The 14,822-nt window shown below is 47.7% G+C and overlaps 1 protein-coding gene across 1 annotated transcript in view; it reads left to right on the forward strand.

Annotated features, from left to right (window-relative positions):
- Positions 1–12,403, forward strand: part of CLOCK (clock circadian regulator) — a 44,866-nt gene extending 32,463 nt beyond the window's left edge. Inside the window, exons 18-20 of the mRNA XM_054383262.1 lie at positions 8,922–9,130; positions 9,428–9,686; positions 12,164–12,403. Of these exons, the coding sequence (XP_054239237.1) occupies positions 8,922–9,130; positions 9,428–9,686; positions 12,164–12,403 (708 nt within the window). The remainder of the gene's footprint in view (positions 1–8,921; positions 9,131–9,427; positions 9,687–12,163) is intronic.
- Positions 12,404–14,822: the final 2,419 nt, after the last annotated feature.

Below are 14,822 nucleotides of genomic sequence, written 5' to 3' on the forward strand. Positions count from 1 at the left end.
ATCCCGGCTGTCTGTCTCTCTCTCAGGGCAGTCCCTCTTTATCCCGGCTGTCTCTCTCTCTCTCAGGGCAGTCTCTCTCTATCCCGGCTGTGTCTCTCTCTCTCAGGGCAGTCTCTCTCTATCCCGGCTGTGTCTCTCTCTCAGGGCAGTCTCTCTCTATCCCGGCTGTCTCTCTCTCTCTCAGGGCAGTCTCTCTCTATCCCGGCTGTGTCTCTCTCTCTCAGGGCAGTCCCTCTTTATCCCGGCTGTCTCTCTCTCTCTCAGGGCAGTCTCTCTTTATCCCGGCTGTGTGTCTCTCTCTCAGGGCAGTCTCTCTCTCTATCCCAGCTGTGTCTCTCTCTCAGGGCAGTCTCTCTTTATCCCGGCTGTGTCTCTCTCTCTCAGGGCAGTCTCTCTCTATCCCGGCTGTCTGTCTCTCTCTCAGGGCAGTCCCTCTTTATCCCGGCTGTGTCTCTCTCAGGGCAGTCTCTCTCTATCCCGGCTGTCTGTCTCTCTCTCAGGGCAGTCTCTCTTTATCCCGGCTGTGTCTCTCTCTCTCAGGGCAGTCTCTCTCTATCCCGGCTGTGTCTCTCTCTCTCAGGGCAGTCTCTCTTTATCCCGGCTGTCTCTCTCTCTCTCAGGGCAGTCTCTCTCTATCCCGGCTGTCTGTCTCTCTCTCAGGGCAGTCTCTCTTTATCCCGGCTGTCTGTCTCTCTCTCAGGGCAGTCTCTCTTTATCCCGGCTGTGTCTCTCTCTCTCAGGGCAGTCTCTCTTTATCCCGGCTGTGTCTCTCTCTCTCAGGGCAGTCTCTCTTTATCCCGGCTGTGTCTCTCTCTCTCAGGGCAGTCTCTCTTTATCCCGGCTGTGTCTCTCTCTCTCAGGGCAGTCTCTCTTTATCCCGGCTGTGTCTCTCTCTCTCAGGGCAGTCTCTCTCTTTATCCCGGCTGTCTCTCTCTCTCTCAGGGCAGTCTCTCTCTATCCCGGCTGTCTGTCTCTCTCTCAGGGCAGTCTCTCTTTATCCCGGCTGTGTCTCTCTCTCTCAGGGCAGTCTCTCTCTATCCCGGCTGTGTCTCTCTCTCTCAGGGCAGTCCCTCTCTCTGGTGCCAGTTGATGCAGGTGGTGCTTGAGCTGGGCAGGAACGTGGAGAAGAATAAGAGAGAACAGGAAACCATTTTCACCTCTGAAGGGGAGTCAGGAACAGTCTATTGCTGTATGGGAAGCAGGAGCAGGTGTAGGCGAGATGATGCAGAAGTCCTTTTGAGCTGATGCTTGTGTGCGGTGTGTTCATGCTGGATCCTGGACACCAGGTTGTTATCAAACTAGGAGAGAAAACTTACAACGACTTATAACTATTATACAGTGATTACATTATATTAATTGGTGTTACCTTCAGAGGCTATACCTTTTCAGCCAACGTCACATTTCGTTGTGGCACACACTGAATATCCCCAGTCTCTAGCGTGACCCAGTATGTGTGACCAGGCCCCTCAGCAGAGACCACCCCTCGGGTTGGTTTGCCCCCACCAACAGCAGGGAAAACCCATACTGATTTTCCTAGTAGGTTTTTCTCATTGATTACAGGAACTCCATCTCCATCCACTGTTTGCAGCAGGTTGGACTGGGCAGGACCAGCTCGGTTTGCAGACCCTCTGCTATTGACTAACCAAGTGGCCTGAGCTAGGTGCCTTTCCCAGTTCCTAAAGGTTCCACCCCCCATGGCTTTTAGGGTGGTCTTCAACAAGCCATTGTAGCGTTCAACCTTCCCTGCAGTTGGTGCATGGTATGGGATATGGTAAATCCATTCAATCCCATGTTCCTTTGCCCAGTCCCTTGTGAGATGGTTCTTGAAGTGGGTTCCATTGTCCGACTCGATCCTCTCTGGGGTGCCGTGTCTCCACAGGACGTGTCTCTCCAGGCCCAGGATGGTGTTGCGGGCAGTGGCATGAAGTACTGGGTAGGTTTCCAGCCACCCTGTACTTGCCTCCACCATGGTCAGTACGTACTGCTTGCCACTGTGAGATCGAGGAAGGGTGATGTAGTCGATCTGCCAGGCCTCTCCGTACTCATACTTTGACCATCTCCCCCCATACCATAAAGGCTTCATGCGCTTAGCCTGCTTTATGGCAGCACAGATGTCATACTCATGAGTAACCTGGGAGATTGCTTCCATGGATATGTCCACTGACCTGTCCCGAGCCCACCAGTATGTGGCATCTCTCCCTTGGTGACCTAAAGTGTCATGGGCCCAGCGAGCTAGGAATAGCTCACCCTTGTGTTCCCAGTCCAAGTCTATCTGGGAGATTTTAGCAGCCAGATCTGCTTGGTGGTTGTGCTGGTGTTCCTCAGTGGCTCTGCTTTTGGGAATGTGTGCATCAATGTGCCGTACCTTTATTGGCAGCTTGTCCAGACGGGCAGCAATGTCTTGCCACAGGTCTGCGGCCCAGACAGCCTTTCCTTTCCTCTGCCATCCGTTCTTCTTCCATTCCTTCAGCCACCCCCATAAGGCATTTGCCACCATCCAGGAGTCAGTATATAGGTAAAGCACCGGCCAGTTCTCCCGTTTTGCTATATCCAGGGCCAGCTGGACAGCTTTTACCTCTGCATACTGACTGGATTCGCCTTCTCCGTCCCTTGCTTCTGCCACTTGCCTTGTTGGGCTCCAGACAGCTGCCTTCCATCTCCGCTTGCTCCCTACAAGATGGCAAGATCCATCTGTGAATAGAGCATAGCCCTTTTCATTATCAGGGAGGTCATTATATGGGGGAGCTTCCTCAGCACGGGTCACTGTCTTCTCTGGTGGCATCCCAAAGTCAGCACCCTCTGGCCAGTTGGTGATCACTTCTACTATGCCAGGGCGTTCAAAGTTCCCCATTGGAGCTCGCTGAGTTATCAGGGCCATCCATTTACTCCAGGTGGCATCTGTGGCATGATGTGGGGTTGAGCCCCTCCCTTTAAACATCCAAGTCAGGACTGGAAGCCTTGGAGCTAAAAGGAGTGGTGACTCGGTCCCAATTACCTCAGAAGCAGCTCGGACTCCCTCATAGGCAGCTAGGATCTCCTTTTCTGTTGCAGTGTAGTTGGCCTCAGAACCTTTGTACCCCTTACTCCAGAAACCTAGGGGCCTGCCCCTTGTCTCACCAGGAGCTTTCTGCCACAAACTCCATGTAGGACCACTCTCACCAGCCACAGTATACAGCACATTCTTGATCTCTGGCCCAGTTCGAACAGGTCCCAGAGCCATAGCATGGGCCACTTCTCGTTTTATCTGGTCAAATGCTACCTGTTGCTCAGATCCCCACACAAAACTATTTTTCTTCCGTGTTACATGGAAGAGGGGTTTCACTATTTGACCATACCCGGGAATGTGCATTTTCCAGAAGCCCACAAGCCCCAAGAAGGATTGTGTCTCTTTCTTACTAGTGGGTTGCACCATAGTGGCTACCTTATTCACCACATCCTGAGGGATGTGGCGACGGCCATCTTGCCATCGAACTCCCAGAAACTGGATCTCTCTGGCAGGCCCTTTTACCTTGCTTCTCTTTATGGCAAAGCCAGCCTCCAACGGGATATCGATTATCCTCTTACCCTTCTCATACACCTCCCTCTGCTGTCTCACCCCATCCAATGATGTCATCAATGAACTGCAGGTGCTCAGGGGTTCCACCCTTCTCCAGTGCAGTTTGGATCACTTCATGGCAGATGGAAACTGTGTTTCCACCCCTGGGGGAGACGATTCCATTGATATTGGACACCTCTCCAGGTGAAAGCAAACTGTGGCCTACATTCTTCTGCAATGGGAATGGAGAAGAAAGCATTAGCAATGTCTATTGTGGCATACCACTTGGCCCCCTTCGATTCCAGTTCGTACTGGAGCTCCAACATGTCTGGCACAGCAGCACTCATCGGAGGAGTCACTTCATTCAGGCCACGGTAGTCCACAGTCAATCTCCATTCCCCGTTTGCCTTCCCCACTGGCCATATTGGGCTGTTGAAAGGTGAATGAGCTTTGCTGATTACCTTCTGGCTCTCCAGTCGTCGAATCAGTTGATGTATGGGGTGCAGAGAGTCTCGGTTGGTCCTGTATTGCCTGCGATGCACTATGCGAGAAGCAATTGGTAACTTCAAATCCTGCACCTTATGGCTGCCAATTACAGAGGAGTCATCTGACAGCTCAGGCATGGCAGACAGCTGTTCCCTGTCTGCAGTCCCTACAGCTGCTACCCCAAATGCCCACTTGTGCCCCTTAGAGTCCTTAAAACATCCCTCCTGCAGAAAGTCAATGCCAAGAATGCAAGGTGCATCTGGACCAGTCACTATGGTGTGTTTTCCCCACTCATTCCCAGTCAGGCTTATCTCAGCCTGCAGTACAGTCAGATCTTGTGAGCCCCCTGTGACCCCTTGAATGGTTATGGGCTCAGTCCCTCTGTAGCTTGATGGTATTAGGGTGCATTGGGCCCCTGTGTCCACCAGAGCTCGGTACTTCAGGGCTTCTGAAGTGCCAGGCCATTTCACAAACACATCCCAGTACACTCTGTTGTCCCTGACCTCCGCCTGGCTGGAGGCAGGGCACCTCTAATGCTGGCGGCGATGCCCACATTTGTCACAGGGCCCTGTGTTACTGGGAGAAGGGTCTCTTGAACGGGAGGAACCACCCTGGGAAACTGGGGCTGCCCTTCTCCTGGGCGAGTTATTCCCATTGGGGCCACCTTGCAGTTCCCGTACTCTGGCGCAGAGTGCAGAGGTGGGTTGGCCATCCCAGTGGTTCATGTTTTCCCCATGGTCACAGAGAGCTCTCCACAGAGCCACCCTTGACATCCCCTGATTAGCTTGGGGTGATCTCCTAGGGGGAGGAGAATGACGTTTATTCCTGATGGCTGAAACATGGATCCATTCTGATGGAGAAGGTGAAGGGGGAGAAGAGGTGTCATCCCCTTCTTTCAGTTCAGGTTTGGAGGCCTTAATCTCTTTGATGATGTCTTTAGTCATAGCCTCTATGGCTGAGATTACGGGCCTGTGACTGACACTGTCCTCATATTCCCTCAGGTCACTAGCAAACTCACCCACAGTTTTAGGACTTCCATCCTGCCCAGTTAGAAGCATCCCTCCTAGTGTGTGTGCATATCTTTGAGGGGCACCCTGGGTGAGTTTCTTTACTAAGGACTGTTTCATGGACACCTGATCTGGGTCCAAGGGGAGCTGGCCATTTCCATAGATGATCTCCAGCACAGCCATCTGTCTCAGGTACCGAATGCCCTGTTCCATAGCCGTCCATTTAATTGGGGCCCAAGGCAAATCCTCTCTGGTAGGGTACCTGCACTTTATAGCATTAGTAATCTGGGCCCAGAGAGTGTGTGTTCCATCGAGTTTTGCTAATTCTTTATCCAGACCGGCATCACGAGACAGGGAGCCTAGAAGCTTCGCCTCCCTCTTATCTAGATCTACAGTTTCTGCACCCTCATCCCAACATTTTAGGGTCCAGTTTAGTATTGTCTCGCCCTCTCTCCGTGCGTAGTCCAGACGAGTTTGCCTTAATTCTTTTCTGGGCAGAGATGTGATGGTTATGATCTCCTGATCTGAGTCCTCTCCATCTGCTGGTAGGTTCTGAGATGTGCTGGGTCCTGCTGAGGTGCCTTCTTCACCATCTGTATTTGGAGCTGATTTTTGCATCTTTTTCCTGCGTGTGGTAACCAGTGCTAGGGAAACTACAGGTGGAGGAGCATCAGGGGTTATGTGTGAAGCTGTTGGTGGGGGGTCAAACCCGCGGGGCTGGGCCTCAGGTTTGGCCAGCCTCCATCGGGCTGGACAGCATTCACAGCAGCCAGACCCCTCCCTCCTGTTTTCATAAACATTATCACAGTGCCTGCAGTGCTTACAGCTCTCTGCCTTTGGGCCATTAAGGCTTACAAAAGAATTCCCTAAACCGATTGTCAGTCCACAGATAGCTCTTAATGGGTTGGTGCACCCCCTTCCCCACATGGCCAGAGCCAGTATGATTATCAAGATTACATTTAAACCTACAGAGCATATTTTTACATAGTCCCATTCTCCTTCAGCAATATTTTTATCCACACGTTTAGTTTCATAATGGGTTTCAGAGAAACTCCTTATGTCAGAAAAGTTTGAGAAGTGCCCACCGCTAGTAGGATTGATGGAATTCAAAAGGTACATGCAAAACTGCATTGGCAGAGTTTTTATCCAGTCAAGCAGCATCTCTATAATTAACCAAAGCACATGGTAAGTCAGTAGTTTATACACATGCGTCCAAAAGATCCAGCCAACAGCCCATCCAAAAACTTGAACCATAAGAATCTGTAAAATTACCATCTCTACTTCCAAACCCTTCTTTCCCAATCAGGTGTTATTGTCAAGCAAAAGAAAAAATATTATTTCCCAAGCCTCACGTTGGAAGCGCCAAAAGAAATATTGTGGTAGTTTGAGCTTTGAGTTTAGGAGCTCAAATGATAATAGATATAAATTCCTCCCCCTGCCCCTCTCCCTTTTTCCTCGGCAGGGTGGAGAGAGAGAGAGAAGAAGAAAAAAAAAAAAAACTCGTGAAAGAAATATTCTGAAGTCGGTTTGGAAGTAGGAGGAGTAAATTTTTTTCTTTTTTCACAAAAGGGAAAAGAAAAAAAAAATTTATATATATATATATATATATATCGGTAACGGGGGGGGGGCGTTCCACAGAGGTGAGGGATGAGGGTAAGTGGAAAAAAAAATATACAAAACCAAGCCTGGATGGCCTTGTGTTCCCCTGGGTGTCGGTGGATTCAGTTGAGAGAGAGAAAGGGCCCCAGCCATGTGGTCCGGTGCAGGAGACAGCAACAGCAGCAGAAAATCCTCTCGAGCAGACGAGGCAGGAAAAAAGGGCAAGAGCAGCAAGATATCTGCCCCTTTTATAGGCTTGCTGGACAGGAAGGGGAAGTGGAATAGACCACCTCTGAGTCAGGGGACCACCTTCTCCCAGCAGGGGAGGGGCCAAGCCCTCCCCAGGTTAAATTTCTTTTGTCCACCTGGGGCTGGGTTCTTCTCAGCCCCATCCAGGATGGGTGTGCCCCAGCACACTGGGTTTTGCCAGACAGAAGATAATGCTCAAAACTAGAGCTGAAACACAACAGTGGCTTCCCTGACATGTCCCTCCCCAGCTTCTGAAATCCACAGTGCCTCCTAGTGAGTTCTGCAGCTTTGCTTCCTGTCAGATATGTTCACAGGATCTTAGAATCGTTTTGGTTGGGAAAGACATTTGAGATCATGGATTCCAACCATTCTCCAGCTCTACCAAGGCTGGTGCTAAGCCATATCCCTCAGCACCACATCTCTGCGTCTTCTAAACACCTCCAGGGATGGAGATTCAACCACCTCCCTGGGCAGCCTGTGCCAATGTTTGAGAGCCCTTTCACGGAACAAGTTTCTTCTAATCTTCAACCTAAACCTCACCTGGTGCAACCTGAGGCTGTTTCTTCTTGCCCTGGAGGATCTCATGATCTTCCAGGGGTGTAGAAAAACATCACTATGTTTGTTTTTTAAACTTCCCACCCACTTTATATGCTGGGAAACACATTCAGCAGCTATTCACTTCTATCTTCTCAGTCATACATGAGTTCAAAGTCTTCTGTCACATGTATCTCTACAGAGGTCTTTTCAGTTTCTAGTGGGTTAGGCCATTTGGTGTGTGAAGGTTCCCTATACCTTCAGTCTCTGTGGTCACAGAATCACAGAATGCTTGAGGCTGGAAGGGACCTCCAGAGATCATCCTCTGTACCTTATCCAAATTTCATACTTTGTTTTTTGTGATTTGTGAAGAGGCAGACTAGTGGTGGACAGTGTTACTGTCTCAGCAGTAAGCTAGTTCCAAGCTTTCAAGTAATAAATTGGTTGGCATGATGTGCACATTTCAGTCTTAGCCTACTGTAGAGATGCTAAAGGAGTGGAAAGTAACACCTGGAGCAAACAGTGCAAGTAGCTGAAAAGAAAAAATAACCTGAGCAGGAGAAGAGGTTAATAGAGAGATTTTCAGATATCTGAGGGCTAGTCACACAGAGTCACAGGATGTTAGGGGTTGGAAGGGACATCCAGAGATCATCCAGTCCAACCTTTCTGCCAGAGCGGGGTCACCCAGGGTAGTCTGCACAGGAACACATCCAGGTGGGGTTGGAAAGTCACCAGAGAAGGAGACTCCACAACCCCCCTGGGCAGCCTGCTCCAGAGCTCCGACACCCTCACCATACAGAAGTGTCTCCTCATATTGAGGTAGAACCTCCTGTGTTCCAGCTTGCACCCTTTGCTCCTTGTCCTATCACTGGCACCACCAAAAAAAGCCTGGCACCTTCATCCTGACATCCACCCCTCAGCTATTGATAGTCACTGATCAGATCCCCTCTCAGCCTTCTCTCCGGACTGAACAGCCCCAGGGCTCTCAGTCTCTCTTCATAGCAGAGATGTTCTAGTCCCTCAGTCATCCTTGTAGCTCTCTGTTGGACTTTCCAGCAGGTCTCTCTCTCTCTTGGGTTGGGGAGTCCCAAAACTGGCCACAGTATTGCAGGTGTGGTCTCAGGAGGGCAGAGTAGAGGGGCAGGAGAACTTCCCTAGTCCTCCTGGACAGCCTTTTTTTTATGCACCCAGGATGCCATTAACCCTTCTGTGCACAAGGGCACATTGCTGTCCCATGGAGAACTTGCTGTCCACCAGGACTCCAAGGCCTTTTTCCATAGAGCTGCCTTCCAGCAGGACAACCCCTAGCCAGTGCTGGTGCCTGGTGTTACTCCTCCCCAATTCCTCCCACCTCCAAAATCTGTCATTAGAAATCCCTCTGTACTTCAGATTAAAAACTCATTTGTAACAGGAAAATGCTGGCAGCAGAGAGTGGTGCCAGTGAGGAGGAGAGCTGTAGCACCTGGTGACTTTTCAAAATATCATCTCATAAACTCTTTTTCTCTTTCCAGCATAATCAACAAAATGTGCTGAGTGGACACAGTCAGCAGTCTTCTCTTGCCTCTCAGTCACAGAACACAGTCTCAGCACCTCTGTATAACACTATGGTGATCTCCCAGCCAGCAACAGGAAACGTGGTCCAGGTTCCTTCTAGCTTACCACAGAACAATAACCAGAGCACTGCTGCAGTGACCACTTTCACACAGGACAGACAAATCAGGTAAATCTGCCCAGGCCAATGTTCAGATGGCTCACTCTGCTGGCCTGCTTACACAGCAGCATTAAGCACAAAAGGAACTAAAGCAGCACTCCAAAATGGTGTGATTGATTATTTGAACTGGCTGTGGGCACAGCTGTTAAACTAAACTGTGCCCTAAAGAACCTGTCCCACAGGCTTGTCAAAACCCATCCGGTTAAGGCAAAGGATGAGCCTGAAAATCTGCATTTCTCAGGTGCAGCTGATTGAGGATTTTGTTATTCCCCTAAAGTGACTCCAAATGTCTTTTTCTATTGGCAGATTTTCTCAAGGTCAGCAGCTTGTAACCAAACTGGTGACAGCCCCAGTGGCATGTGGAGCAGTGATGGTGCCCAGTACCATGTTCATGGGACAGGTGGTGACAGCTTATCCCACGTTTGCTGCCCAACAGCAGCAGCCACAGACTTTGTCAATAACACAGCAGCAGCAGCAAAGTCAGCAAGACCATCAGCAGCAGCTCACCACAGTTCAGCAACCAGCTCAGCCACAGCTGACCCAGCACCCCCAGCAGTTCCTACAGGTAATGCAGCATTCTCTACACGGTTTTGAAGTCCAGGTGTTTGGGACATTGCTAACTTACCCTGGAGGTGCTTTATCTGAAAACAGAGAGCTTCAAATAGTAACTTAGGAACAAGTCTGAGGCCTGAGATAAGTTTGTTCTGTATCCATTCTCTGAAGTCTTGCTCCTTGAAGGAGAGGTACAGACTTTCCTGCAGTTCCACTTCATGGTTTGTCCCATTTTGTGTGTTCCTCCCTTTGAATTGGACTGAGCATGGGCTGGAGAAGCAGCTGTTTTGCTTTTGAACAGCTGGGGTTTTCTTGGCCTTCAAACAGAACTGGTTGGTCTGGAGAGCACCATACAGCCCAAAGCCAGCCATGTCCCTGTAACATGAGGCTTGAACATCTGTCCAGGCTGCAGGGCAGGATGGGCAGCAAGTGACCTTGTAAGGAGGGAGTAGAGAAGACTCTTGGTTTGGTGGAGAAAGAGGAGAGAGTGGGTCACAAGAGAAGGAAGGTGAAAACAGCAGGGGTTACAGATAGGAAATCTCAGAAAAGAGGCAGAAGGTAGAAAGAATTGATGGAGAAATCCGTTGCCATTTGTTGATTCCAAGTAATTAGTGGCACGTAGCTCACCCAGCAGGTCATGTTGGTGAGGGAGATGGTGGTGGTAGGTAGGGACACCAGAAAGTGCCTTCAAGAAGTCGTGGGTGAAAAAAAAAAATCTTCATTTGGCCTCTGAAATAGCTTACTCCCAAAGACAGATAAAGTCCACCTGGCTGCAGGTAGTTCGTACACATTCTGAACACATTCTTCAGCTACTCTAGGAATGACAATTTATTTTTTTGTTGTTGTTATAACACTTTAAGAGTATCCATAATTAAAAATCCTGGTTTTGCAAGTATTTCTTACTACATGTGGCCTCCTCTTTGCGCACTGGTTTGGGGATGCTGTGTGTAGGAGGAACAGACAGAGATGCAGGAACTACTCAGAGGCTTGACCTACATTTATATGCACAAGGAATGGTTGCGGATCTCTTTAGGGCTGAGAAAAAATTTCTTTCACTGCTCCCTGACAGAAAATATTGACTTTTTGAAAAAAAACATTAAAAACAAAAGGCAATTTCAGTCGTGCAGCAGGTGGCAGAGGCTGTCTGAGCTGCAAAAAGAGAGCTGCAGGTGACTGGAATTTCAGCACTCACTCCTCTACTGGGAGCCTCTGGAACTGAATCACAGCAGAGCACAGATTTGGATGTGTTAGATCAGTAATAGCAGAGATGTTCAGCAGGGTGCTAAGAGCTGTGTCTGTTTCTGAATGTCAAAGTTTGTACAATTTGTACTTCATTCTGGTCAACCAGAAGATTCGTGAAAGCTTGACACCTCCAAAGGTCTGTTCCTGTCCTAGAATTGCTCTCTAGGCAAAAGCTTAGTGCTCTTAAAGTGTTAGAATTTGATGTGAAGCATCAAAGTAGGGGCATGGTTTAGTGCTGACCCCTCAGTGCTAGGTTGAAGGTTGCACTGGATGATCTTGGAAGGTCTCTTCCAGCCAGATATATTCTATGAAAGGCTTGTTAAAAAGAGAGGGAAGTCCTTTTCCTGCCTCTGGTGGCTGAGGTGTCTGATAGTCTGATGCTGTAGGTGCAGCAGTCACTGTGGTTTACTTTCTGCTGCAGGATGCTGAAGGACTGAATTGTCCAGGTGCATTTGCACCCATCCTTGGTGGCTTTCCTTCAGCAACCATCATCATTTGGTTCTAAGATTGATACTAATGCTGAGTAGTAACTCCAGTAGCAGTAAATCTCCTTCAAAGGGGCTGCAGATGTGGCAGTTTGGCTGTGGGGGATGGCTGTGACCTGTGCGAGGTCGTGCACTGCTTTTCACTGGGTGCAGTGACAGCCACCTGCACTTGTTCAAACAGGTTCCTTAAGCCCTGCTGTGCTCTTGTGGCTTGCAATGGAGACACATCGCCATGGGGTCCTACTTATTATCACAGGAAATGATGAGGGCCAGTTACAGCTGCTTTAGTAATTGGTCAGATGCTCTAATTCAGTAGTATGAACTGATCTCTGCATTGTTTGCATAGCTCAAGTGACCCAATCAGTTGTTTGTTGGGATTGAACCCTCATGAAAAGCTCAGAAGCACCTAGGGCTGTGTTTCCCAGTGCAGCAGGAAGATGATGAGGGGCTGTTTAGAGGGGGCTGTAGTGATGGGGTGAGGGGCAAGGGTTTGAAATTGGGGAAGAGTGGATTTGGTTGGATGTTAGGAACAGGTTCTTTGCTATGGGGGTGGTGGAACACTGAAACAGGTTGCCCAGGGAGGTACTTGAGGCCCCATCCCTGGAGATATTCAAGGTGAGGCTCGACAGGGCTCTGAGTGACCTGATCTAGTGCAGGATGTCCCTGCTGGCTGCAGAGGGGTTGGACTGGATGACCTCTGGAGGTCCTTTCCAACCCAGACCATTCTATCATTCTATGACCTTTTTCTGTTCCCATGTTTTAGACCTCCAGGTTACTTCATGGAAATCAGTCAGCTCAGCTCATCCTCTCTGCTGCTTTCCCACTACAACAAAGCACTTTTACTCAGTCCCACCACCAGCAGCACCAGTCTCAGCAGCACCAGTCTCAGCAGCACCAGTCTCAGCAGCACCAGTCTCAGCAGCACCAGTCTCAGCAGCAGCAGCAACTTTCCCGACACAGAACTGACAAGATGAGTGATCCTTCCAAAGTCCAGCCACAATAGCCTGGGGCTCTGCCTCTCTGTGAAGCAAACTACCAGGAGAGGGCTGCTCCACTCACTACCAGTTGCACTGAGGCTACAAGAGAAAGCAGTACCAAGGCTTTCTAACCCCACAGTGTTGAGATCTGCTTCTAACTTCTGGGATGTGTTAAGAAAAGCCACAAGGTGACAATGGGGACAGAGCCAACCTTGAGAGGTGCCCCATTTTCTGTGTTCTAAAGGATTTGCTGCCACCTGTTAGTTTTATTTTTTTTCCTGTCCAGGTTAAAAAAAAAAAACACCCAAAACTCAAAATGTGACTGAAATGAGAAGGGATGCTGAAAATATTTGGGATTTTTATCAATCCTCTACATTTTCAAAGTGTTAAAATTAAATGGACACAGAGCAATTGTTTGAATTAGCAGGGGAAAAGAAATAGCCAGGAATATAGTCCAAAAAAAAAATCTAATTTTTTGGTTGTTTTTTTTTTTCCTTTCAGATGATTCTGGGACAGTAAATATTTTGAAAATGTTGTGTGAAATCCAGTTCTCTGTTGTACAGATGCTGTAAAATATTGTGTATATGTCTGCAGAAAACAACAAAAAGAGAGAGAGGAGAAAGAGCAAAATATTTTATATGATGCATGAAAAAGCTCCCGATGTTAAATCTGTTCTTTGTAGGTTTGCCTCTTGTTTCCCCTAAATTCTCACACCATGCTCAGACTGATGTTCTTTTTCCTCTGTTTCTACCCCTTTTGTTTGTTTGTTTACATCAAGATTGCATCATTATTGTCACCCTCAGCTGGGCACAAGTCCTCTCCTTTGTGCTTTTTCTTTTGTCTGTGCCGTCAGGGTTTGTCCGATGAGGTTTATCGTGGTGTCCAAAGTCAGTTTGAACTTCTCCAGGTTTAAATTATTGCTTGAAGCTGTTTGATCCTGTATCAAGGGTTCAGATTTATCATCATCATCATCATCCATCATTCAGAATGAATTCATTTTAGTTGAAAGAAAAAAAACAAAGTAATAAGAAATTTTGCACTGCTTTCTCTTGGATGGTTCGGAATTTTATTCCCCCAAAGCTATCTTTTGATATAGTTCATAGTCAGAAGTATTTATGTAAATGGTATTAAAAAAAAAAAAACCAAAAAAAAAACAAAAAACCTAACAAAAAAAACATTAATTTTCAAGAATGTTTCAGTTCTAGGAGTAATTTGCACAAAAAAAAAAAAGGAAGAAAAAAGAATCTATTTACATTTAAATAACCTTTTGGGCACTTTTTAAACCACTTTCTCTGTGGTGAGAATTGTAATTGTTTAAAAGGTGTTGGAATCTTTTTATTCTCCTTCAAAAAAAGAATTAGTCAGAACTAATTCAGGGTCATTTTAACAACAACAACACAAAACCAAACCCATAGTGCCTTGATTTTAATTCAGGTGATAATGTTGAACATCTTGAATTATGATGTCTTGAATCTGTAACCATTTCCAATTTTGAAGTCTTAGTCCATTGTCAGCTAAACCTGTGTAGCTCCTTCAGAAATCTTTTCTGTCTTGTGTTGCTTTTAGTGATCTGAGCTGAGGCCATGAGCATTTTGGAGTGGTGCTCCCCCTCAAACACTAGCCAGAAACAGAGGAGTCTCTAAAATGCCAGACCTTGAAGGTAAAAACCTCTTAGATCGAAAAATAAAAAGAAATCTAAAAGCCTAAGAACTGCTCTTGCAGGAGGGAGGAGGACTCTTAAGCTTGGGGGGGTGGGTTATTGGGTTTGGGGTTTTCTTTTGTCTTAAATCGTTTTCATAGCATTTTTAAAGTGTATTTTAGGGGAGATCATGATTGCATGGAACACTACCAGGCTATTGATTTAAGAGAGATCACTGAACTAAGACTTCAGAAGGCAACTTCACTTTATAAAGAAAATAAAAAGTTCCAACAGCTAGGATGTATTGTTAGGAGTAAATGTGGAGTAGGTTTTTATGGTACTAGTTTGTGGTAAACAGAACTAAAGAGGAAAATGAGTAAATGCTGATCAGTCTGATCCTTACAAACAAACCCAGTACAAACCAGTTCAACTCTAGTACTAGGGAGAGAAAGCTGGATTAATCTTGAACAGTGAGGAGATGCTGAATGAATGTATCCCCATGGTGATGGACTCTTGTGCTCTGAAGCAGTTTGATTTTATTGCTGGATGAACCAAACCCAAGGAAGGTGGTGCCTGGTTAGCCAGTTGAGGTTTTGAGGCTGGCCTTTGCCTCCCCATGTGTCCTGCCCTCAGAGCTTTGCTGGGCCCCACTTACAGAGCAGGAGCTTGGCACCAAAAAGCACAGCAGCAGGTGAGGAAGGAAAGTGGTGAGAAACACAGTACCAAAGAGAATCGGGTTGCTTTCTGCTGCAAGAAGCCTCCAGCAACCTGGAGCAAGGAACAGGTGCCAATACCAAACTTAGCAA

Source organism: Indicator indicator, chromosome 8 (assembly GCF_027791375.1).
Source record: "Indicator indicator isolate 239-I01 chromosome 8, UM_Iind_1.1, whole genome shotgun sequence".
In the NCBI taxonomy this organism is placed as follows: Eukaryota; Metazoa; Chordata; class Aves; order Piciformes; family Indicatoridae; genus Indicator; species Indicator indicator.